Raw genomic sequence first — 26653 nt, forward strand, 5'->3', positions numbered from 1 at the left:
TGTAATTGGAATACAGACATTTGAGTACAGCACTAATCATGATAATTGAGCCTTGGTTATGATCCAGATTGATTAGAAATGAAGTACACTAAATTGCATTTTTCACTTTCCCACAAAAGCTACAACACAGACTCCTTTTTCCCCATTTGTCACGCCCTGACGGACTTAACGGTTTCCTTTATCAGTTGGCAGTCACTACCACCTGTGCCTTCCCACAAACCCTCACCATAAACCTGGCCTCGCACAAGTCCTCCTGTTAGGTATTAAGGCAGGCATGCACCTGTTTTTATCTTTATAATTTTTTCCTATCCCGATCATTGTTTGAGAGCTCATGTTCTTGATTTTGTTGTTAAAACTGTGACATCACCATGGGAATGTACATTTTCATCAGTTTCAAGTCAAAAAATGGAGATTTTTAGGACTGATTATGGGTGGAATTTTTGTCCATCACATTTTTTCAGGCAAATTTCCTTCCCGAGAGGGACAGATGGGTCCAGAAGACAGCACTAGCCACACATTAATTACAGAATATCTAAATTGAAACAGTTAATGTTTAATGGTTACTACTTAACTTTATGTTATTGCAAATGTAATTGGTTTTTAAAGTTGTGTTTTTCACTAGCATCTCCTTTGTAAAGTTTGTTACAATTTTGTACAAGTCTCCCTCGGAAATCATGATTCATAAGATCTACCCTTGATATTCATAGACAAATAAAAAATTGTCTAGGTTGGGTCTGACCCTACCTCTAACCTTCACTTCGATAGTAATGGTTTATTCCTGCAGAGATTATTAAAGACTCTCAATTTGCAACCAGTAATGAGGTCTGTGGTGCCGCCATCAATTTCACTTTCCTTCCAGATCAAATCTCTGCAGGCTTTCAATTCAATTGGTATAACCATGGAGCTTAGGCCATGAAATTGAAACCTGGAAATCGTGTCTGGTGTACAGAAACAGGTACAGTGGCTGGGAAGGTTCTATTTTGACTGGGTAATTTGTATTTTTCTATTTTTTGGTTATCTGGACGAAAATCTTGTCACACTCTTACCATTACCCTATAGCACAGAAGAAACATTGTGATTACAGGTAAAAATAAAAGGAATTTCGCTGGCAAGAAATTGGTTAGCACCGTTTTTTATTATCATTATGCTATGTGAAAAAGATCTGCAAAAACAAGAAATACTCCTATCAGAAATGTAAATGACTTCAAAAATCATTTTCAACTACCAGAAATACACTCAAATTAAAAGTATGAGGTTTCCATAGACTTGGGTCTGTCTTGGGTGGTAGAACGTAGGTGTGGAGGAGTAAGGAGTAGAATTTATCACCCACTTACTATTCCACACCCATCTTAATGGCAAGGGGGCTATAAGCCATCATCATTCAATCTACAACCTGCCGAGAATACGGCAAGATGTTATTCAGTTTCGCAGGGGCAGGGGTGAAGGGCAATATCTTTCATTTCATGCCTGATGTATTCTGTACTTGACTCCTGGGCTGGGATTAATCAATGTATCATCATGCCACTCCAACCAAGACTGTAGCTGAGATGAGCTCAGGAAAAGGGAGATAATGGCGAAGGGACGGGGGAGGAATTTAGATGAAGATGATTACGTGAGGAGGCTCTTTGATTGTGTGGGAAAGAGCCAATATATTAAACCTATAAGAGGACAAGTGTAAAAATGCTGGTAAATGAGGAAACTTCATTGTTGAAGAGTAAACAGTATGTAAGGGTTCATTTTTTTGTTTGTTTTTTCAAATACAATTCACTGTTGTTGTCTTGTGGACCTTCCTTATCATAATATTAGCTAGCCTGGGTGCTATCCTAGTTACTGGTAGTTTACTAGGTTTAATCAATGTATCATCGTGCCACTCCGAAAAGACTGTTACTGAGATGAGCTCAGGAGAAGGGAAATAATGGCGAAGGGACGGGGGAGGAATTTAGATGAAGATGATTACGTGAGGAGGCTCTGTGATGTGGGAAAAGACCTGAATTGTAATATATTGTTACAGTAGCAAACGGGACAATTTAAATGGGGTAAAATAAGTGTTTAAGAGGAAACAGTTTATGGCGGCTCTCTTTGTTTTGAGGAGGCTCTTTTGATTACGTGGGAAGGACCTGAATTGTAATATGTTATAGAAAACGGGACAATTTAAATTCATAACAAAACATGTGTTGGTAAAATGGGGTTTTGTTTTCTTTCCATATCTATGATTAATTTTTGTTGCTTTGTAATCTTATCTGTTTTAAAGATGTGTCTTTTCATTCATTCATTCATTCTTTTATTCACTCACTCATTCATTTTATTCCTTTGATTATTTGCTTTCAGTGTCATTCACCATATACAAATTTCAATTTTGGACAGTAGAAAAGAATGTTTTTAAAAATGCCAACAAATACTGCAATAGGAGATTTCTAAGTCTTTTACAATCATTTTTAACCAAGTTTGCAGTTTATTAATCTTTATTAATCTTAAAACAAAATAGATAGCATGTGCTATAAAGCTACACATAAAATATTGATCTTCACAGTTTTCTAACGTAAATCTGAAACTGATACTGATCCAAGCATCACCTGATTAATAAGGGTTCCATCCTTCCTCCTGGCTGTCGATGTGGAGAGCTTCCGTAAGTCGTGTTTGAGCGCGAGCACGAGTCTGTTCCGTAGCAGGCCTCGATCCCGCAGGACATTCGCTACTCGCACAAGGTGGGACATGATGCTGCTCTGACAAAGCTAAATCTGAAAAACATTAGAAAAAACGTCCTGGATTTAGTCCATGATGTACTTGGTAAATGGACAAGTTATCCAATGTTATAAAATATGCACTACTTCACCTTATACCATAGGAATTACAGCAATAAGATAAAAAGGTTACAATAAATCAATGAATATTATCAGCTGGCAAAGCATTTTAGTAGAAACAAAATAGAATTGTTGTAATTTCTAAGTGCTTTGTAACAATATATTCAAAGCTCTACATGCACTATCATCTCTTGCACCTGTACATTATGAAACTAATTAGTACTACTAAAAACATATATTACGATCATTTGAATATACCAAATTAAATAGAACCCACAAAAATGCAAAAACTCTCTAACACAAGCATGGGTACAAGCATATACAATTACAATATGGCATCTGTAATTTGAATGTTTTTAAGTGAATTAGCATGGAAAACACGTATCCCATCTCAGCCCAATCAGTTCCAATCGATATAATACATGTAACTGTGGTAAGTTACCACCGGAAACCAACAGTTATGTCGTCTGTAGTAGTACCTTCTGACGTCAAACCGCGAGCTTTAAGATAATCCCTGCACATGATTAAATCAAGTCTGCCAGCTAATAGAATGGGAATTCCCAGGAGACTGAACGGTGAAGGTATTTCTGACAGGAAGCTTTTATTTGGGGACAAAACACGGGAGGATTGAGTGTCTGGATACATTAGACCATGGGAAAGCAAGGAAAGGTAAAGCTGGAAGGTGGAAGTGTCAGAAAATTTCCAAAATTTACGAAACATTGTCCAAAGTCAGGTTTGTACGCTTTTTCAAAGTACATTTTGTATTTCACCTAGTAACATATAATAATAATATACCTGGTATACTCCTATATTAATACTGTACTTTTCCTGATCAACTGCTGACTTCCAGGCTAGTAAAACGAAAAAAGAGGACACATTCTGTTGCAAATGTGCAAAATAGAAACCACACACTTTAAGTGTTGGTCATAAATAATGAAGTGCTTACACACGATTTTATTGCTTACACACAATTATTTACCACCAATATAAATTAATCATGGCATTTCTAGTGGTCTCTTTAATAATGTGTTTTGTACACTGTTATATACTAATAACCTCAACACAAGAGATGACAGGAATATGAACATTATAACTGTGTACACAAAAACCTGCAACCAGACAGAAAAATTCATCAAGGTTATACTATAACGTTACATGCAGTTTTTAGAGAATTAACTGCAGTACAATTGGAACTGCGCATTAAGTGCACTTGCAACAATCACTACAACAACACTGTTACCTTGAACTCACAATAAAACTGAAGCTCTACAAACCTACCTGTGATGCTAAGTTTCCATCCATTCTAACGTAGCACAGCTTCCGTGTGAATAACAGTACTGGGCAGATGGTGAGGGTATGTATGGGGGTTATCAGAGACTCAATCCTCAAGATATTTATTATTCCAGGCATCAATATTGTAGGGCACAGTATTTTCTGTAACCCTTGAAGAGCTGCAAATGCATTTTATCCTGTACATATACCGAGCGTCTAGAAATTGATTACTGAGTGATTAGAATATACTACAATGTAGTTGATGCTCAACGTATAGGAAAACACTGTTTCTATTAATTCTCTATTTTCATTTGATGAAATGAAAATGTTCAATAAGCTCTTTGCATTTGGTGACCTCTAGCAGTTTGATTTCAAAGTGCAACAGCCTACTTTTTCATATGAGCAGTCCCCTAGATTCTATCAGAAAAATCAGTATTCCTTAACACCACAAATGGACTATAATGTGCATTTGTACATGGGGTAAGACCCTTGTGTGATGCTAGAGATTGTCAATACAATGCAATTATGAATGATGAAAAAAAATGCATTAAGTCTTGAGTATGTAGCATCTTTTCAAGCTATTTGTGGTTTTCTGTGGTATTCGGCTGTACTGCAGAAAATTTCAATTTTAATATCACTTTTGACTTTGAAAAACTAACCAGATACAGAAAAGTTCATTGAGAAAAGCACACCACACACTATGTCAAAAGCTTCTTCTTCACACAACATCCAGTAGTGTACCATATATCACAGTGCTTCAAACTCAACAGGGTGCAAAAGGGCACAACAGCTGCGAAAAGGAGATACCACAACCCTGCCGTTTCATCTAATTCAGAAAGCATTGCCCTTAAAGTATACTGCTAGTGGGAGTCCAAAACCTCCTGACTTTAGGAAAAGACTGCAATAAGGTAATATCTATCTTCAAGGGGGTATGACAAGCCAGAAATTGCAGTCACCAATCATAATGCCATAAGAAATTTCATGCTATACCCAGTCTACAGTCATGCAGGTAGGAGGGTCAATTGTCAGTGGTAATATTTTGAAAGGAAGTATTCAGGTGTGGTAAACTGTGAGCCAATAAGTAGTTATAAATTGCTGGCTATTGGACAATTCCGTTGAAAATACATTGTCAGAAAGGCACAAAACATTTTTTCTGTGAAAGCAGTATTGTAAAATGATTAAATTGCATGTAAAAGTTAACTTAAATCAAGTTAAAGTTAACTGAAGAAGCTTCTTGCACCTGTGAATATGCATTACCTATCTGAATCCTGATTACCATAATGATAGGTTAGGTCATTGCTTTGATGTCCTAGGCATAGTTACTGTAATTGTCTGTTTATTGTTACAATTTAAAGATTATCCATTGTCTACAGTAAAGACAACAACAGTAGAACAAGTACCAATTTTCTTTTACTTTTCCATTTTAGGATTTGCAATGCAAATTCACTAGTATTAACAAAAGGAAACTGCATACATAGGATAGCAATACTAGTACATAGGTCAAATGTTGATATTGATTCTAGCAATAGATTTAGCTATATAGGATATGCCAATGTAGAATGTATATATACTCCACAGTTATACATATATATAGTATTCAAAGTTTAACTATTTTACCTCTGCAACATAAGAATTGTTGCTATAAATGATAAAAAGAGAATGGAAATTCAGGTCACGTTGTACAAGATGAAAGCTCCACCCACTATATTGTAAAGACCAGGACCTTAACAATACATATAGGTCAGTCGTAGATAATAGGTCAGGCCTTTATGTATAAGTTTCAATACCTTGCCATTTTTTCAGTAGACTAGAAACATTAAAGTTAAATGTACCTGTGTTTGTTGGAGAAGTCTTACCTTAAGCTGGTCCAACTGAACTGTGTCAGACTATGTATAAAGTTGTCTATCTAAAAACTGGAGTTGTACCCTTAGGAAATGACGGGTCACCATATAATTATTGCCTGTCTTATAAACCAATAAATCATAAGTACAGATTACCTGCATGATTTTGCTTGTCTGTGTGCGAAAATCGAACCCTTGGTAGATAATGAATCAATGATATTTCTGAACAAATAACCAATGAATGAACCACTGTAAATTCATTTATATTTGCAGCAGTTCAATTTTGCGCCATTGTAAAAATCATGAGACAGTATTCAACAAAGCATTTTGCACATGTAGTAACACAATTACTGAATTAGAAGTATATGTGCCCGATAATGGTGTGATGAGTTCACAATTAAAAGGTTACCACAAACTTTTGATTCTGCAGATATCTTAAGATTTACAGTATGTAATTATCCATGTTTTAATGGTTTTTAATAAAACAGTCAGCACTTATCATTATATCAGTCCATTGTTACATGTGTGTCCAAAGTCCTACTCTTAAAAGGTAACTTGTTCTCTGTCTGACCTCCTATTCAATGGAGTATGCTTGCGTTCAATATATCAAGACATTTGAGGACAAAGGGTTAATGTATAGGTCAGTCAACCATGTTGTCATATTGTCTGACCAACTTGTCAATCATATAAAATGGGAGGGACCAAAGCCATTTAATTTTCACACAAATTCAAAAGTGTTGTAGATTGGACCTACCTACAATAATACAACATTTAAATGGTCATTGATTTACAATGTAATTAGCCATAAGGCACGAACTTGCCAAGAAACACTACCAAAAGGCAATGTGAGCTAGAATGCTTACTCTGTTAAACAATGGATGTTTTCGAAACCCTTTCAAGCAAACATTAATTCTATACTTAAATTGGTTTTAGCATTGTCTCAGAGACCCTTATCTCTTACAAACGTGATCCAAACTGTGTGACATGCTAACAAACGACGCCACATGTTTGTCCTTTGTACCACATTTACTCAAATTACTCATGATCGACACCCTCAGTTATTCTGCACCTGTTACAGTATAGAATAGAAAATCTGATTATTATATTCATCAACCAACAACAATAGTCCAGGTTTGGGCCAGGGACTTTGGCAATAACTTGTGGCTAAGCTTAAACATTTTATGTAATAATCCGTGCAGTGTAGTTGCTGAGTCAACTGGAGATTGGGCTGTAATGAGTGCTGTGTTAATATTTGTTCTTAGCTCTCCTAGCCACAGACATACAACTTACAACACACTTTCTGTAGGCACAAAAGATATTACATGTAAGACTATAGCAACTTGTGCTCTTACACACCAATTACACATACCTACAAGATGTGAATAGATAAACATCTATTAAAATCACTGATCCAAACCTGTATTATAGGAGCCAGGGTTGCCTTTCACGTGCCACTTCAGCAAAGCTAACAACACGTGTGGGTACAGCCACAGGTAAACATGATGATGCAATAGCAGGGAAAGGTAGTACCATACAGACCCCTGGATGGGTGCCAACATGTTGGAATACATGCTAGAGTGGGTTTGTAATGCTCAGAACTTAACAGGAAATGGCTTGGAATAATCACTTCCACATGGCTGGGTAACTTCAAAACAATGTGGCTTGTAAAATAGCTGATAAAAAGTGAAAGTATACTGAATTGTTATTCTAAGCACAGTACCATCAGAGTATAATTACTTGGAGACCAGCCTTAAAAATGGGTTGATGATAATGATGAACACCACAAAGGCATTGGGGTAGAACATTCTTTTTCAAACGTTTTGACAATTTTTCTTCTTCTTCAACTTGGATCTTGGACAGGAATTAATGAAAATATTGACAGCTTTACAAACATCCAGATATCAAATGCCACAAGGAAATGGAATAAGATATACTGACAACAGGTATATCTTGCCTTCATACAAAAATGCTACAAGTAAGTATTAGCAGAAGATAAGTAATTGTTGCAAATGGAAACAGTGGGGAGGGGGTCACATTTAAATTTGTGGGCGTGCCCCCTTCACACCCCCAAGGAAGAATCTACCACTGCAAATACAGAACCAGTAACGTACCCAACAAAATCTCTTGACAAAACGAGCTCTTACCTTCACTATCAGCTCCAAATATCTCCCGGAATGTTACAATAAATACCTCAAAAATGTTCTCTTCAATTCCCAGCTGATCACGATATACATATAACGCACAGCTGGAGTATCCAGACTAGAGAGTGAGAGTTCAGTCCGAGCACACGGCCCGGCTATAAATGGCGAGAAACCGGCCCACGCCGCCCGTTGTTTACTCAGTTGGACAATTTCATCTGCTCCGACCTTTGGCATGGTCTGTCATAAAACTTCAGCACGAATACATTTGAGTACGAGCTCCGCGAGTAAAGCACTTACCATGTTGCTGCCACGTTTTTAATTGTGTCAAACTTGAGTTTAATTCAAATCAATATAAATGTGTCAAAGGCAGCAAAGATGTCAGGAATCACAGCTGCTTAGTGTGCGCACGATGTGACAGGATTAACCATGATGAGAAAATCAGATTTAGGTACTTATCTGAGCTTAATTCAAAAGGAGGAATTGAAAATTAGCTGTGTCAGCACGTTGCATGCATGTTGTTTTGATTGATGAGCACACAGCACGACACAACGCTTTCCGTTTCTTCGCTTCTGCAGCGCTTAAAATCTTCAATTTTGAAGAAAAAATAACGCAGAGTAAAGGAAAGTGTAATGATCAATAAGACGATTCTTTCCTACCTATGAAGCGTGGAAGACAAAGTCCGAAAGTGAAGGAATGTGGCCTGGAGCAAACAATTTGCAAATTTCAAAAGTTTGCCGCCATCTTGCTGTGTTGGAACATTTGCATATGACCTCCGTGACCCTGTCCACAGCTACTTTTACTTTCCGACCTTTCAGAGATTTAAGTTACAAACTATACATGAAATCTTATATTTTTGTAGGTAAGTTTTCTTATTATACAGTTTTGATTTGCAATCAACAGTAATTTACTTAAAGGTATAGTTTTTGAAATCGTTTACCCAGCATTCCTCTCAAGAAATTTTGTAGGTCACCACTGCTGACGAAAAATATGCCTCCTCATTTTCCCAACAAAATATGATATATGGGTACCAATATAACCATAATCTGACCAAGATACATTAAAAGAGTAGATACTGTTTTATATATGAACCTTTTGAATCATCATCTTATACAAAATTTGCAAAATACCTGGAATCACCCAAATATGCAGGCACTGAACTGTTAGGTTACACTTGCAGAGAAAAAGATGGCGGGCGACTGTCGGAAAAGAATTTGAATTTTTTGGGTTGCAAATATTGTCAATTTTCTCTCTTGTACTTGACTTTCAGAGGTAGATTGTTTAAAATTAGGCAACTGGAGAATGATTATGCAAGAACCGGTTCAGGTAAGGGTGTAACCTATGTCTGTATCCTCAGAATTTACCGTGTTCCGGTACTGTCAAGTTTCGGCGCTTGTTTGTATTTTTCTAGCTGTCAGACTCAGAGCAGAAATTTTCGGTCGGACATCTGAAGTTGTCTGTTCTTCACGACGATTTCAACTGGTACTTAATCGGGTTGTATCTATAATGAGTTTCAATGTAATATTGGAGCCAAAGCATCAAAATGCCGTTGTGTGGCGATATGTAAGAACAAAACATGCAAATTTTCCAGCTGTCGGAAAAATATGGAGGGGCTCCAACTGTTGCTGATTGAACGTTTTACATAATGTTTCTTGGCTACAGATTTTGAAGATCACAAAACACTATTCTACTCGTGTAATTGAATGCAAGTACTCCTTGATTCAGGATCAAATTATACTACATGTAGTATGTTTTAGAGTGGTTACATTTAGAGTTGATCTGATTTTGGAGCTAGCAGTGATATTAGAGTACAAAGGTTCTTATCTTAGATATCATCGAATGGTTCGAATCAACATCAACTTTGGTTGATTCAGTTAGTTGTTGAACCTGTACATAACACTGTTATTTTATTAATGTACTAATCTGGTCTGTCGTTTTCACTCTGTAAAGATCTTATCTAAAGAAACTGATACCTCTTTGCTGTATCATCTACAAGAACATTTTAGAGCTCCTTTGTGTCACCGTTAACTTGCCTCAATCAAGTCCCATTGTATTGTTTGTACTTCAGGCGGCCATCTGGCATTCCTTGAACCACTATGCGTTTGCAGATGCCATCTTCCTTGCAGAGCGCTTGTATGCAGAGGGTGAGGATTCCTTTGTTCCTCTTATGAAGAAAATTCACTATCACTATATCAGTATCAGCATTGCATGAAACTAAAAATGAAATGCAAAATATTTAATGTATCTCTGTTACTTTGACCCTTAACTCTTCCCTCATGACTTCAATGAAAAGCGGTCTTTAGGTCAATTTGAGCTAACTGTTCAAACAGATGTACAGAGGTAAAAGAGTTTTGTAAACTAAAGGGCGACAGTGAAATATGATGTTATCCATAGCCCATAGGTACTCAGTGGTCGAAATACATTTTTCTGCAATATGGCAGATTGTCAACATTTTCTTCTGCAATTTGAAAAGATTTTCTGCAAAAGCACACAAGCCTCTAAACATCCGTCTCAACCTAATAACAGTAGTTTAAGTATCACAGGTATGAGATCTTAAGTTGTATTAAGGTCTTTTTATTAAGAATGATTGTAATTGATACGCAATTCAGACATGTACATTGACTGCCATGTATCTACAAATAAACTATTCAAACAAACTATTCAAACTATAACGCCTTGCATTTAAATCATATCTAGTTTTGGAATGCATAGCATTGCTGTAATTCTTTACTCTCTCACTCTATTTTAATTTCAGTGACACTGAGCTGATCTATTGAAGAACAGGTTTTATATCCTAACTGTGAATTGATATGCAAAGGAGGTGAAGACAACTTTTAGATAGTCCAATAGGAAACAAAAGCAAGACAAAGTCAATACAACATATAGGAGCTAATGTTGTCTTGTAGGGGTGTGAACTAGTTTGCTAACATATTAAGAATCATTGAATCCCAATCCTGATTTTTTTCATTCTGCAAAATTGCAGATTGTTTAATTTTTCTTCTGCAATCTTGAAAATCCTTTTGCAGATTGCAGATGGGTATTTCGAACACTGGTACTTAACTGTATAACCGATAACGGTACATGTATCTGGTTACATGCCAGTTTTGACTTAGTCATTGTTGGTACTGAATACAACATGTTTAAGGTAATCACATAGCTTTATGCTGTAATGTTATGAATGGGAAGGACAAAAAAAGTTTAAGGAACATATGCTTGTCCTTTGTAGATCGTTGACTCTTTTTCTTACGCTGCCTACAGTTGGTTCAGATGAAGCGCTGTTCCTGTTGGCGACCTGCTACTACCGATCAGGGAAGCCGTACCGAACATACATGCTACTCCAGTCCCGGGGATGCCCCACTCCACAGTGCAAGTTTCTGTATGCAAAGTGTTGCATAGATCTGGAAAAGTAAGCCATTCAGAATAACAATGTTCTTGCTTTAAGCTTTACCTACCTACCTAGTCCCTTGACCTCCAGGTCGTTGGGGGGGACAAGGTAGACATTTATAATTTGTAATTCCTTTATCTAGAGAGATGTTTGATATGCCCTTTTCCCCTTTTTGTAGTATTTTTTTTAATATCATTATACATGTATCAAAGTACAATTTTTCTTTACATTGAAAATTTAGTTTTGTTTGTTTTCTGCTGATCTTTAATTTTTAGTGGTAGATTTGCAATTCTTAAAAATCGTAAAATGCCCCTTTTCCTGGTATTCCGTATCATCATCAATGTACCATTTTTTTTCCAGATATGCAGAGGGAGAGTCTACTTTCATGGGAGGGGCGATCGGCAAGCAGCGTTCTTATGAAGAATTGGTGACGGAATTTGGAGATGCGGGATGCTTCTCCATGCAGCTTCTTGGGAAGATATTTGCGTAAGACTTCCATTATTCTTTTAGCATCTTTGTTGATGAGGGACAATGTCTGTAGCTTAACTGCATTCTGATTTTACAATTAAGAAAATAAGAATTCATCAAAATCCAAGGGTCCACAATTTGACAATGGTGCAGTAGCTAACTATCGTTGTCCATTTTCCTTCACCATGGTTCACATGGGTGGTCCCTTTGGCTGCCAGTCCCCTTTCAGCCTCCGCTATCTTCATGTTTGTAAGTGTAAAATGAATGACTACTTCCAACACAGATGAAGTTTCAAGCTATGATTGTAAACTGTTAACACATTTCAGAAGAAGTATGTGGATCTTATTTGCAGTGTTTAACTAAGATACAACATATTGCTTATAATCATTACAGGAAGAGCGAGAGGAATAAGAGAGCTACTGACTGTTACAAACAGAGCCTGAAACACAACCCTTTTCTATGGTCCAGCTACCAGGCTCTCTGTGACATTGGTAAGTACACATATGGTAATGATATCACCTATAGACTTGGGACTGTTGCTGTAGTAGTTGTTATACAGTCAAACCTGCCCGAGCGACCACCTCTTCTCAGCGACCACCTGGCCATTTCGACCGCTTTTTCTCGGTCCCGATTTTTTTCCCCATTGACGTTAGCATTAAGCAACCTTTTCTCAACGACCACCTGGCCAACACGACCGCGACTGGCCCAAATTGGGACCCATAACGACCGCATCATTTTCAAAATTGAGGTTTTCATAGATTTTTGATGATAACTAGCGCGATTTTGTGCCGAAATCGGCCAGTTTGCGTCGGATTTTGACTGCCATTACGATATTATGTTTAGAATAAAGATGCCGGCGGTCAATGGGTCGGTCAATGTGGCAGTCTACTGTAATTTCGTTGTAAGAAAATCCGAATTTAGTTGTTACAGATTTTTTTTAAAAATCCATATCATTATAAAGTGAACGAATGCTGAAACGTATATAGCCTCATACTTTTAAGAAATATCTGTAAAGCTCATACCTTTTTAGAAAGATCTGTGTGAGTGCTTTTGTCCAACTGTACTGTACATTCACCCGTGGGTAAGTACGCTATCGGGACGTACCGGGCATCGAATTCGAAAGGTGCACCGTAGTTATTTCAGATACGGCGATTAAGAACACAGCGACGCATAAAGGCTTGTATGGTAACTGACAGCATCAAAGTTCCGTTACTGTCTAAAACGTTAGTGTACAAATATTGAGCTTTAAAACACTGTGTCGAATAAAAGCTCTATAAATAAAAGCTTGGGGTTAAATTTACAGTTTACAGTGTGCGTGCTGTATTTGACATTAAAGACCTCGCATCCGAAGTTTTCGTACGTGCAGTGTGCTTGCTATTTGCCATTTAACACAACGGAAGCCTATTATACTTTGCATCGGGCATGTTTTGAGTCGATACTCTTCTCAGCGACCACCTGTCCAAATCGACCGTTTTTTCCCGGTCCCCCGGGTGGTCGTCTTGGGCAGGTTTGACTGTATATACCATTGAACTTATCTGTTTATACAATGTAATCATAACCATCATTTTCAGGTAGATCACCTGGGCTAAGTTATGCTATTTCTTTTCAAGAATTCATCTTGTTAAGTCCGTAATTTTTATCCCAACAATGCTGACAATGGAGTTAGTTAATGGTAATTCGCTAGTGTGTGGGGGGGCCCTGTGGGGGGCTGTAGCATCTTTAGCAAACTCTGCACGCTTGCACAACTTCTGCCTCATGAGAACATTCAGGGTACAACAGTTACCATGACAACAGTTGCCATGGAGATTTGTTCACACAACCTTGTAACCATGATGACCATTCCTCAGGAGAGAAGCCTGACCCAGATGAAGTGTTTCAGCTGACCAACCTGCAGAACTTCAGCTCTTGCCAGTCTTCCTTCCCTCCCCCCGCCCTCACCCCCCACCAGGGGGGCACCTCGGACATCACCCCACCCACACAGGACATTGCTAAGGTCAGTCTAAAGGTTTCCTGTTTCTTAGTATTGAAAGCAATGTGCAAATTGACTAACAAATCGACTGAAAACTGGTAGACGTACCAATTACTAAGTGCCTAATACCTCAGACATCACCCCACCCACACAGGACATCGCTAAGGTTGGTCCAACAGTCTCCTGTTTCTTAGTATTGAAAGTAATGTTCAAAATGACTAATAAACTGGTGGACATAACAACTACTATCTAAGACCAGTCCAGAAAAGAATAGGAAATAGCCATGCCTTCCAGTACCAGGGATATTAACTTAGAATTGATATGTTCAACAATTTGTCTTTCCCTTGATTATAGAATTATCATAGAGTAGAGCTTATTGTACAAAGTACACGGTAAGAAGCTTCATTAGCTATAGGTAGCTTTAAACTAGATGTGCAAAGGTTAGGTGTGAAAGATTGATCAGTGGAATATAACCACACTGCATGCCTGCAAACCTGGTGTGTTACGCCGATGGACAGTTATACTATACAGTATATACAGTTGTATTACAGATACAGATACAGGTCAAATTAGGTTAAAGTCATAAAGCTATGTTTGAAGCAAAGTGTTATGTTTAGTACATGTGTTTCAATCAATGTGTAAAATTAGTCAATTTTCCATCCCTCCAGTCCCCATTGGTGAAGTTGCAGACCCCCACCCCTACCAGCTCCACGTCTGTGGGAGTGGACATGTCGATAGGATCCCCCCAGCCCCTGGTGCAGAGAGTCCGGGGAAGGGCGGGGAGGAGTCTGCTCGGGGGGCCGGCATCCCTCAGCCCCCTCACACCCAGGTAAGGGTAGAGATACACACGTGAGAAAGTAGTACAATGACAGGGATTGTTACATGGGAGTTCTCATACCATATGATGTATAGGGTTGTACCCTCACATCATATGATGTATAGGATGTACAGGGCTATCTCCAGGACCCATCCTTTTGTCCTTGAATGAAAATTTGCTTATTGGAACAAAAATGCTTTTACCCCTTCCATCTCCAAAATGACATGAAACTGTTGAAAATGTCCTTTGATTTGACAAGAACGTGTACTAAAGCAGTGTTGATGATCGAATAATCAAATGCATAAGATTGCCGATGTCAGAGCTTAATACTAGCAATCAAATAAAGCCCAGAAATAATGTTTGCTTGGAAATGCTGTACAGAAACGCATTCTTTATCTTGTTTGTTGTTTCAGTTTTGGAGTCCTGCCTTTAGACACCCCTAGCCCAGAAGTGTTCAGTACTGGTTCCTGTACCTTTGTGACCCCCTCTCCCACCACTGTAGATTGTTCACATCTGGACGCCAGGGCTCCCAGCAAGAAGGTACATGCACTAAACATGGTCACTTTTGTTCTACTTGTGCCAAATATGGTCATATCTGTTCTAGGTGTTCCAAATATGGTCATTTCTGTTCTACCTGTGCCAAATATGGTCATGTCTGTTCTACCTGTGCCAAATATGGTCATATCTGTTCTAGGTGTTCCAAATATGGTTATATTTTCTTCTATGTGCCACAGACATGTAATAATGGTTTCTACTAGTCATGGTACTTTTTTTATAGAGATTGTGATAAATTGTACAGCTGTTTTTACTTTGCATGTATGGCTACCATCAGTTGCTTAACAGCTTTAATTACTGTTTTACTAATTAGGTTGTAACGAGAAGAAATTACCCGTCCCAAACCAAACCTGCAGTCTTCAGCCAGACAGGCAACAGTGGCAATGTGAAGGAGTCCAACACCTTAAATACTCCCAGTCCTAGTCCAAGGTGGGTAGTTATTATTACCTCTAGGAAAAATGGAGGTTATGTTTCCGGTAGGAGTGTGTGTGTGTGTGTGTGTGTGTGTGTGTGTGTTTGTGAACATGGTTTCACAAGAAGGCCAAGATTGTCTTGATATTTGAGACCTCGAAATTTTAGATCTTGGGCCCCCTAGCTGCTTTTGTGGTACTGCAGCAGAACTTCCAGGCGGCTTGGTATCCAGTCTTCTGAACAAGCCATGGTAATGATTTTCGTGTGGTGGATAGCTCTAGCTCCTTGTTATGAATCTTCTACATTAAGCAGACAAGCCATTTGTATCTGAGGCTTCCCCCAGATAGATTTTTACTAGAATTTCTCTGACCGTTCCGCTCCATTTCAGTGGTCCTCAGGTTCTGGTACAGACGACGGCCCAAGGTGTCCGCCGGAGCACTCGCCTCTTTACTGCCTCCAACTCCGTCAAGGTCAGTCAAGGTTATTTTGTTTTACAGTATTTCTCCTTACTGTTGTCACCTATGAAATTGCAGTGCTCTTAATACACACTAGCAAAGTTTAATGCAACCACATTTTGCTTGGTGCAACTTAATTTTAAATCCAGGTAGCAAAGTGCGCAACTGGAAATTTTGCAATTAGATGCCTGCTCTTCCACAACCATGAGGCATAAGCTTTTGTATTTATTTATTTCTTGATAAGATAAAACATAGAAATAGTGACATGCAACTGGAGGAAAAGATAATGGATAAGTAGCTAATTTGAAGAAATTGAAGTTTGGAAGTGGCGCAATCTGAAATGCTGATGACGCCACCTGGCTTTTGGAAACCCGGCTGGAAAAACTACTGAACTGTGACCTGCAGTACCTTGTCCTGTTGCCAGGTGGCACTTCTGATTGGTGTAAGAAACCCTGTATCTCTTGCGTTCTAATCCAGGAAAATAATAAGAAGCCAAAAACAAGATTTGCTGCTCCCAAAGCCCCTGCAAAGAAGACGAAGAGTCGTACAGGGAAGGGGTCGTCGTCCCAGCCCACCATCACAGAGGGGTCGGAGATTATTAAACCAGAAAGCACCAGTACCACGGAGTCCAAACCCAGCCAGCTACAGGTCACATGGGCTCTCAATGTACAGAAAGCTGCTGCTGGTGAGGGGAAAATTCTTACGGTTTTGTCATGTCCAAATGTATAAGTTAAACACTTTTACACACATTAAATGGATTATGAATTATGAATATGGACATTGATAGACTATTACACTTTGGAGGGAGAGGCATATGTCTAAGTTGTGTGGTTGTGTTAAGAGAAGAAGCAAATGCTGAAGAAAAGTGGACCAGTTGAAAAGGATGGATTCAGCTTACAAATGTGATCTATGTAGCAGTGGCTGTTTTTATCAAACAGGACTGATTAGCCATAGCCGAAACTGTAGGGCTGGTATCAATAACAATTTTACTGTTACCAATATTTGCTGATAGAGGCCATTTGTATGTGTTAAGAAATCTGTGAATCCTATTACTTGAGGTCTGTTTTAAAAGGATCTTTCTGTTGTACAGTTATCCTTAGGGTATTTTCATGCTGGGAACAGTTGAACACTCCAGAGGACCTGATTCCTAATGTGTATTTTGTTTTGCAGAGGGCCTTATGACATTAATGCGGGACCTAGGTCACGCCTACCTAGCGCTGAGCCACTACGACTGTCGGAAGGCCGTGACGTTGTTTCAGCAGCTGCCCCAGCACCAGTATAACACGGGCTGGGTGCTGTCTCACATCGGCAGGGCGTACTTTGAACTGGCTGAGTACCACAAGGCAAGTACAATGTAGATATCATGAACTAGTTGTCATTTTCAAAGTGAAAGGACCTGTATTCTTTGCCTTAATGTTGAGAAAGGTTTGCTGGAGAAAGTTTTTTTTTTTTGTGACTGTCCTTATTTGCAACTTACAGGCACATCACATTTTAGGTCTGCCTCTGCCTTTCGCTTTCTGTCTTTGTTATTTTCTTCCCCTTCCCTTCCTTCTTTCTCTCTTTACCTCCCTCCCTCTCCCTCTTCCCCTTCCACAGTCCTTTTCTCCTTCCTTCCCTCTGTCCCTCCCCTCTGTCTCTTTCTCTCTCCTTCTTTCCCATTCCTTCCTCTTTGCTTTCTCTCCCCTCTCTCTCTCTCTCTTCCTCTCCTTCTCTTCTCTCTCTCTCTCTCTTTGCAAGCATGTCGTAATGAAGTCCTTGCTTCATACATAATCTGTGTGTAAAATTTGTCCTACAGGCAGAGAAGGCCTTCAAAGAGGTGCGTAAGCTTGAGCCCCACAGGGTGGAGGGTATGGAGCTGTACTCCACCGCGCTGTGGCACCTACAGAAGGACGTGCTGTTGTCCTCTCTGGCGCAGGAGCTGTCTGACATGGACCGGGACTCTGCACAGGTACAGACATGTTGGTTATAAGCACAGACTTAAAGTACAGACTTTCTATGGTGTTGGTTGTAAGCGCAAGACTTGTAGTAAGCAAATCTGTTGAGTCTGAATCAGATAATGGGTAGCATGTTGTAGTCAGGTAAGCAATAAGTGAACCACCTACATAAGGACTTCCTGCTATCCTTGATAGTGCAGGAGCTTTCCAACATGGACCGCGACTTTGCACAGATACAGGGTCTTTACCATGTTGGTTGTAAGCACAAACCTGCAGTAAGCAAATCTGTTCAGTCTGAATCAGACCCCCTCACACACACACAGTCATGGTGTGCTGTTGGAAACTGTTTCTCCCTACAAAGCGTGCATGACTAGATCTAGTTTTTCGTGATTCTTCACTGAAAAGTGCAAGAATCTTTAGACAGAGTCGATTATATGCCAAAAAGCAGTTACTCAAGCAACTGGATATGATTTTGGAAATGGTCAGATGTTTCAGATAGCATCCACTATCTTTCATTAGCGACACTGAAGTGATCTGGGAGAAACTGGTCTTGTTTGAGAGTTGATGATATTTTGTTTGCCCCTACAGTCATGGTGTGCCGTAGGAAACTGTTTCTCCCTCCAAAGAGAGCACGACACAGCCATCAAGTTCTTCCAGCGAGCCATTCAGGTGGAGCCCAACTTCGCCTACGCCTACACCCTGCTGGGCCATGAGTACGTCCTGAACGAGGAACTCGACAAGGCCATGTCGTGTTTCAGGAACGCTATCCGCACGGACCCCAGACACTACAACGCTTGGTGAGTTGTGATACTGTAATTCACTTTGTCTTCTCGGTACCAAACTTTCACGGTCTGAGAAAATTTAACTTGTTCTCGGAACTAAATGTTCACTGTCGTGGCAAGGGCACATAAAGAAAGTCTGTGAATTATTTGTTATCGGTAATGATAAGTTCACGTTACAGTCGTCACAGTGAAAACCGTGAACATAACAGTACATTGAAAAAATCAGGAATTACAGTACCAGGGAAACATATAGCCTCACATATCAACCTTGTTGTTGTGTGCTCTTCTGTGTGATCACTCATTTCTCTTCATTTACATTGCTTACAACAAATACAAGACAGGAAAGTGTTAAAGCTTGTGTCAAGATGCAAGTAGTCATATTTTGATAAGTAATAAGTGAATTGATTTTCCGGTTGATAAGAAAGTGTTAAATCCAAATATTGCTAAATGTAAGAAAGCTTGCCACAATATACCTAATTTATGAGAACCAGCTATGTGTTCAAGGATCACAGAAGAAAATCACTATGACATATAAGCACAAGGAATGAGTATTTTTGAATATGTTTAGGTATGGAGTTGTGATAATGAAGTAAATGTTTTATACTGTAGGTATGGAGTTGGGATGATCTACTACAAGCAGGAGAAGTTCAGTCTTGCTGAGATCCACTTCAGGAAAGCCCTGGCCATCAACCCCTTCAGCTCAGTTCTACTCTGTCACATTGGAGTGGTCAGTTCTCTTCAGTATTCTATATCATAGAGTATGGGTTGGTACTGGTACAGTAGCCAAGTAAACCTTCAGCTCCATTCTACTGTGGTCAGTTCTCTACAGTATTCTGTAACATATCATAGAGTAGGGGTTGGTACCGGTACAGTAGCAAAGTAATTCAGCTCCATTCTACTCTGTCACATTGGAGCGGTCCGTTCTCTACAGTATTCTATAAACGTCAACTGGATTATTTATTGCTGAACTAAGGACAGTTGATTGTTTTTAGTTCATGGGAACTTGATTTCTTGGTAGGACCCAAAAGAAGGAGTTTGCAGTGTTTTGATTTTATGGTTGAAACAACTGTAGTAACGCCATCCATGATAGAGCACATGTTCATAGTGTACAGAGACTGAACATGAATCTACCAAAACATTTCATATTTTGCTGTATTTCCCTGTGCCTCATATGCTTACCAACTCTACAAGTCATGCAAAATTTGTGTATCACTTCCGTAAAGAAATTTGCTGATTGTATACTTTGATGAGTGCAATAAGTTTGCAGTGGAAGAGTGACTGGGAAAATGGTAAACTTAGAAATACCACAAGTATTGCCAGGTTGACAGTAGTGTATTTCCTGTTGTACCAGGTCCAACATGCCCTGCAGAAGTCGGACAGCGCGCTCCAGACCCTGAACAAGGCCATCACAGCTGACCCTAAGAACCCGCTCTGTAAATTCCACAAGGCTTCCATCCTATTTGCCACAGAAAGATACAAGGTACGACTTTACGATGCTTATGCCACATAGCAGTTACTCAAGCAACTGATTATCATTCTTAACATGCACACGTATATTCATGGTCATCATATACTTTTGAGTGCAAACAATTAATGTTTTGCAAATTGAAGGTTTGACTCACCATTTTGTGTCTATTTCAGGACGCATTAAAGGAACTAGAAGAGTTGAAACAAATTGTACCTAAGGAATCCTTAGTATACTTCCTTATGGGCAAGGTAAGTACAAACTTGTACAATATTAAATGATATTCACTAATATCTATCCAGATTCTGATTTTTGAAACATGGTAAGGTCAAGTTTGGTAAACACTTGACAGGACTTAAGTTTTTCATTCACATTTTCTGTTGCAGTACTAAAACTAGTCTGTAGATGGCATCTCACAACTGCACAGCTTGTCCCTCTGAATGACTGCTTTGTTTAGTTTGACTTAAAATTTAGAGACTTAAAGCTTATTACACAAACAGGTGTACAAAAAGCTTGGACAGAAACTATGATATTGAATAACATTCACTGGTATCTAGCCATTTTCTGATATTTTTTTTAGATAAAAACCAAGCTTTAACATTGGACTGGAATTTGTTTTCCATTTGCAGCAAGCAAAGGGTTTCTTGGCTGCAGTACTCAAAATAGTCTCCAGGTGGCATCTAAAATGTATAGCATATGCCTCTGAATTGCATAGTGTTTGAGCCTAAGACTTTTCTTATGATACACCCAGGTGTACAAGAAGCTCGGACAGACCCACCTTGCCAGTGTTTTGAGCCTAAAACTTTTGTTATGATACACCCAGGTGTACAAGAAGCTAGGACAGACCCACCTTGCCCTGATGAATTTCTCCTGGGCGATGGACCTGGATCCAAAAGGTGCCAACAACCAGATAAAGGAGGCGATAGACAAGAGGTACCTGCCTGAAGATGATGACACGATGGATACAGAAGATGATATCACTGCAGATGATGCTGGTACGTTTGTGTGTGTGTGTGACTTTCAAGGGTGGGGAGGGGGGTGTAGTTGTACCTTTATTGTCATATATATAAGTCATGACATGCCATTCATAATGACTGCATGACACAACATCATTTTTAAAAAACTGCACTGTGTGCTGCTCTTCAAATGGGAATACATGTAGATGCAACTATCAGTTCATATTACATGTGGTCCCTTGTAGCATCCAGTGGCATATAGGGCAACAAGTTTCCTTGCTGTTATATTTCATACAGGGAGGGGCTGGTAGACCTTCTCATTTAACATGCTGGAGGCACCTTCTCAAATATGGGACCCCCATTTTATGTCTCTTCCAAACGACGGGTACAGCCCCAACCGAGATGCCCTTCCCAGGATTTAACTGGAGTCTCCCAGTTACCAACTAATTGGAACCAGGAGCCTGCTACCAGTTGAGCCACAGGGACAAATTCACTGCCACGCTATAAATCCTTGCTCTTCTCTTAAGCTACTCCCAATTTGGACTCCTCCACTTTTACCTGTCCACTCTTCCAGGGGAAGATTCAGTAACAATCATGGATGAGCAGCCGTTAGATCTGGACCTGCAGGGGGACGGGACTCTGGGGGAGGTGGACACAAGTTTAAATCCTTGTACTGCTCACAAGCTACTTCTTATTTTTTACTTGTCCACTCTTCCAGGGGAAGATTCAGTAACAATCATGGATGAGCAGCCGTTAGATCTGGACCTGCAGGGGGACGGGAGTCCAGGGGAGGTGGACACGAGCAATGAGGCGGACGCGGAAGACGTCCAGCTTCACGCCATGGAGAGCGACGAGAGCTTGTAGTAGCAGAGGGTGACGTGTAGCGATTTTGTAATGGTCAACATGAATGGTAACATGTAGTGATTTTGTAACGGTCAACATGAATGGTAGCATGTAGCGATTTTGTAATGGTCAACATGAAAGCCTTTTCTTTCTGAACATTTGACAGTGTAAAGACTTTGACTTTATTTGATTTAAGTAAAAACTAATAACTGTATAAGACATTTTTTGTTGTTCCTAAGATTTTTCAAAAGTGGTAACCATACCAGGGAATCTATCATCAGAAATGGGGTGATACAAGTGCTTACAGGGCAAAATCATAATTTGCTAAGCTCCTTTTTTCTCTCTCAATTTTACGTAAAGGTAGTGTAGTCCAGTTGATCACAAATTTGAAAATTAAGTGAAAATTGTGTTTTCTCCATAGGAAAAAGAGTAGGCTTTATTTGGGGTTTGGCATGGTTCTGGGTTACCGTAACTTAATTTGTAACTATAGTATTTTTAAGTTGTACCAAATTATTTCATACAAATATGAGACAAGGAAGTTTGTTGGATGGATGTTAAAATGCTTCAGGAATGCATTTTGTAATAAGAGTATTGATTATCATTAATTAGGCCATGCTGTTTCTATTATATGGATGACATCCTCTAGAACTTGAAAACCGATGCGAGCGTGCGACTAAAAAAGTTTGGCCCCCCCAAAGTTGCCTTCATTTTGAAATTTAAGTGGTCAGGAAGGTTGATCAAATGACTAAACACATGTGTGGTATACTGAGCAATAGATTCTTTTGTTGTTGTTGTTGTTCTTTCACATCTTATTTAACTTTGGAATTGACTTGGCATTGGTATCTGTTTTCCAATTTTTTTTGCAATATGGCAAATGTATTTGCTAAATTTGCAGCTTCTTTTTACGATTTACAGTATAGTCGATATCTTTTTTGTGTGGGGGGAACAGATGAAAATTGATACATGTGTGGATGTCATCCATATAATCAAATCAACATGGCCTCATAGTAAATACATGCATGGTATGAATATACATGACTATATATGACAAGACACAGGTGCCAACATTGTAGTGATTACCTAAGGTTTGTGTAGAATTCTGTATCATATGGATAAAAGGTGTGTATTTGGTGAATATCTAAAACCAGTCCATTGTTTAATGATTGTTTAAAACGAGTTGGGAAGTCCTGATGGAGAGATACTTCCCCTGATCTCTGCTTCACTGCCATTTTTGGCGATGCCTTCAGGACGGAGCCATCTATGGTCATTAGGAATACATGTCCAATAACGTATACTGACACTGGTGCCTGTACCACGGACCCTGTTGGTAGCACATGCCTTATGGGGAAGAGAACAATGGCCAAAGTGATTGGCAGCTTGCATTTTATCATAAGATATATATTACTAGCCCACAAGGTCCTACATTGAATATGTTGTGATAACACTTTGTTGTTCTGTGTTGGTAGCATTTCGTGTTGGACAGCCAAAAGTAATATTTTGTTGGAATATCTGATCTGTGTTGTTGGCATTTCGAATTGGACGGTCAAAAGTACCATATGGAACAAAACATTGATCAAGTTCGGAATATTTTTATCTGATTTGATCCTTACATCTTAGTAGAAACAAAAAATAGAGCTACAATGGCACAATCCTAAGCCAGGAAAAGAATAATTTTAACCATTCAAACATGTTGGTTGTGTGCAAAATATGCTACAAGATTCAGTGACATCATGGAATCCTGTGCACCTTTTCTTGGATGTGCACAGAATCTGATGATGTCACGGTTTATCTGCCAGGATTGAAATTCCATGTTTAGATGAAAAAATGCTCTTTCAAAAGGATCAATATTTCTGAACAAGATGAAATTCCTTTACTTGAAAGTCCCCAAATTTTTTGTTCATTTTTCCTTTAGGTCAACAGTAAATGAGATCACTGCTGTGTTTATGTTTTATTTTTAGAGTGAAGAATTTTGCTCATTTTGTAAAGGCTATGATTAATGTACATACATAAGATCAACATGTTGTACAGAGAACCATATGTGCTAAACGTGTATAACAGGGACGTAATATAAAAGTATTTGATATGTCATATCTCTAATATTTTACAATATTCAAACATTACATACAACTGAATTAAGATTGGAAACTTTTTGTATTTTATGCGAAAATGAAGCAATCTGACGATGACTTATCTGTCCAAATTTGTAGTGATATTTTTTGTCAGAATATGTGGGTATTGTATATGTGTGTGTGTAATGTTGATTCAGTCTTAGGTCGTAATGATGTATTTTTCTTTTGTAACCGCTGTTTAGTGTAGTAAAATGTATAACGAATAGTAACAAGTTGTTAAACTATCAATGAAAGAGAAACTCAATTATCGAAGAAAACCTCAGACCTTTTGTTTTCCCAGGGTTCTTTGTGTGCCAAGCTGTTGGGAGTATGTCTTGCCAACCATCCTGCTTTTCTTTTACTATGTTATTTTATAATTATTATCTCAGAAATAAAAGAAATAATACAGAACCACATTGTACTGTGTCATGTAAGGCATGTATAAGTATGGTTAAGTACATAAGTTGTCAGTTCAACCAGAGAGCAGTTTTGATGTATGAGCTGGTATCATGGCCTTTGTATAGAAGTTTGATATAATTTTTTTTAATATCTATGCCCACCAACAATTTCCCGTTAAAGGATAATGGCTACTTCTGAAAAATAGAATGGGACTGGGGAGCTGAGGAGAGAGAAAGAACTTGCAGTAAGATTCACATTTTGTATTTCCTGTAGCCACATTACCCTACAGTAAGTATGGGAAGTCTTGGGGAAGTAGCATTGAACAGTGCACAAACCAATTCAAGAAAAACTTCCCAGATTACGTTTACAACTTCCAAAACCCTGGTGACAGCTTCATTTCAGTTGGCTCCATTATCACACGCTGGTATTCACTCTGCTTGGGCCAATTTCTTCTTCCATGATTTACCAGGGAGTTGAGCCGACTATGCGAGACCAATTCTGCGATGAAAATTGAATTCCCATGTTGGCTTAACTCCCTAACAATCATTCTACCGTTGTAGCCAATCTCTACTATATTCCTTAACAGAGTTTTAGACTCCTTAGCAAGCTCTACGAGTGTCGTTTTATGGCATCTCAGTTCTATTGCGCTGGATTTCCACTGCATTCGGTAGGCTAGCAACAACAATCCGAGTTACTAGTATTCTACTTCGCATACTTCTAGCTTTTTTTTTGGAGGGGGCCCTGATTCGCTATTTTCAACATCTGCTAGTTCTCTAAAGCCAGGGAGGAAGTTTCAGCGCAAGCCAGAAGTCTACTGAATGTTGGGTCTGGTCTGTTAGAAGTATGCGAAGTACGTATACTAGTAAGCTAGATCTATCTCCAAGCAGAGGTTCGGCTCTGGCACCTTTTTGACATGTTTTAGGCGTTTTTTTTAGCTTTTTATCTTGTGCAACTTTTTTTAGTCAAACGTTTGGCTCGAAGATATAAGGAAAATAGCTAGCACAATATAGAAAGCCCGATTAAAACGTCTAAAACACGCCAAAAAAAACACAGCCATAGCCGAACCACTGCTTGAAGAATAGGCTACAGGTCTGAGTGCAAAAGAACTGGTATGTCATCAGAAAAGAAGCTCGACTCGAAAAGCCTGATATATAAGGAGGCTATTAGATGATTTCCAGCCCGCAGGAAAGTCTGGTGAGGGCTTTAATGAAACGACCCCGAGAGAGCCTGCTGCAGACTTATTCAGACTACCCCGTGTGACTGTCATATGACAGGCCTAGGGGCATAAGGCTCGCTATTGTGTAAAGGCAGCAGGGCTTAGCCCAGTCGCTGGAATGTTTGTATATATACAACGAAACTGCTGCATACATATTAAGCAGAGCTTCGTCTTCGACTGTTTCTTATTTGTTATTGTCAAGGTCGTTATATAACGTCCTTTGTTTTGTCGGACTTCTTCCGTCCCCGTTGTCTTTGACCGGTAGGCATGAAGGACACGGGACCAAGGGGGTTGAAAATCACAGAAAAGCCCGAGAAAAACGCATAGTTCCAAAATCTAAACACTTTAAAAAACTGTCGGATTCGGACGTGTCCAATGTGCATATCGGAGCTATACCCTGTAAATCAAATAGCTTGCATTTGATAAGGCACCAAAGTATCTGGAATATTTGTTTTCCTGTAAATTTTTGTGGTCAACTTTCATTTTTTGGGGGGTAGAGCTGATTCGAGATGTTCAACATGGGGCGACTCGGAACTCTGGAGTACTCTCCAAGCAGAGGTTGATGGGAAATTGTGACATTTTCCTTATATGTCGTCTTTTTAGTCAGCTCTCCTCGACATAGCTGACTAAAAAGGACGAGATATCAAGAAAATAAACTTCTTCTTGGAGAGTAGGAACCGTCCTTCTCCTGGTATGAGAGAACTTTACCCCATCAGCGCTCCCGCAAAAAATATCCAGCGCTGCAAGAAGCCTGCGAATGAGGCTACTATTCACTCCGGACAATGCCTCGCGGTCTTTGAGAGCAGTCATATGACATACGCGTGACGCCTGAGGCTGT

The 26653-nt window shown here is 39.2% G+C and overlaps 2 protein-coding genes across 2 annotated transcripts in view; one reads left to right on the forward strand and one right to left on the reverse strand.

The window, feature by feature from the left end:
- Positions 1-8834, reverse strand: part of LOC118405554 (carbamoyl-phosphate synthase [ammonia], mitochondrial-like) — a 34011-nt gene extending 25177 nt beyond the window's left edge. Inside the window, exons 1-2 of the mRNA XM_035805056.1 lie at positions 8712-8834; positions 2574-2738 (exon numbers count right to left, since the gene is read on the reverse strand). Coding sequence (XP_035660949.1) covers positions 2574-2714 — 141 coding nt within the window. The 5' untranslated portion in view covers positions 2715-2738; positions 8712-8834. The remainder of the gene's footprint in view (positions 1-2573; positions 2739-8711) is intronic.
- Positions 8835-9199: 365 nt separating this feature from the next.
- Positions 9200-24611, forward strand: LOC118405648 (cell division cycle protein 27 homolog). The gene is made up of 19 exons (XM_035805220.1): positions 9200-9378; positions 10121-10196; positions 11311-11458; positions 11798-11923; positions 12299-12396; positions 13753-13898; positions 14543-14703; positions 15105-15231; positions 15560-15675; positions 16046-16127; positions 16590-16797; positions 17283-17455; positions 17908-18060; positions 18635-18843; positions 19438-19555; positions 20180-20308; positions 20470-20544; positions 21117-21288; positions 21968-24611. The coding sequence occupies exons 1-19, from the start codon at positions 9355-9357 to the stop codon at positions 22111-22113; spliced, it is 2487 nt and encodes an 828-aa protein (XP_035661113.1). The 5' UTR covers positions 9200-9354; the 3' UTR covers positions 22114-24611.
- Positions 24612-26653: the final 2042 nt, after the last annotated feature.

This window comes from Branchiostoma floridae, chromosome 18, assembly GCF_000003815.2.
Source record: "Branchiostoma floridae strain S238N-H82 chromosome 18, Bfl_VNyyK, whole genome shotgun sequence".
Classification (NCBI taxonomy): Eukaryota; Metazoa; Chordata; class Leptocardii; order Amphioxiformes; family Branchiostomatidae; genus Branchiostoma; species Branchiostoma floridae.

What these genes read in the sequence shown, in the direction of transcription:
- LOC118405648 (XM_035805220.1), top strand. Translation starts at nt 9,355, where the DNA reads ATGATTATGCAAGAACCGGTTCAG. An exon ending in AGAGCGCTTGTATGCAGAGG is followed by an intron (nt 10,197 to 11,310) that starts GTGAGGATTCCT and finishes CGCTGCCTACAG; the next exon opens with TTGGTTCAGATGAAGCGCTG. An exon ending in CCAGGCTCTCTGTGACATTG is followed by an intron (nt 12,397 to 13,752) that starts GTAAGTACACAT and finishes ACCATTCCTCAG; the next exon opens with GAGAGAAGCCTGACCCAGAT.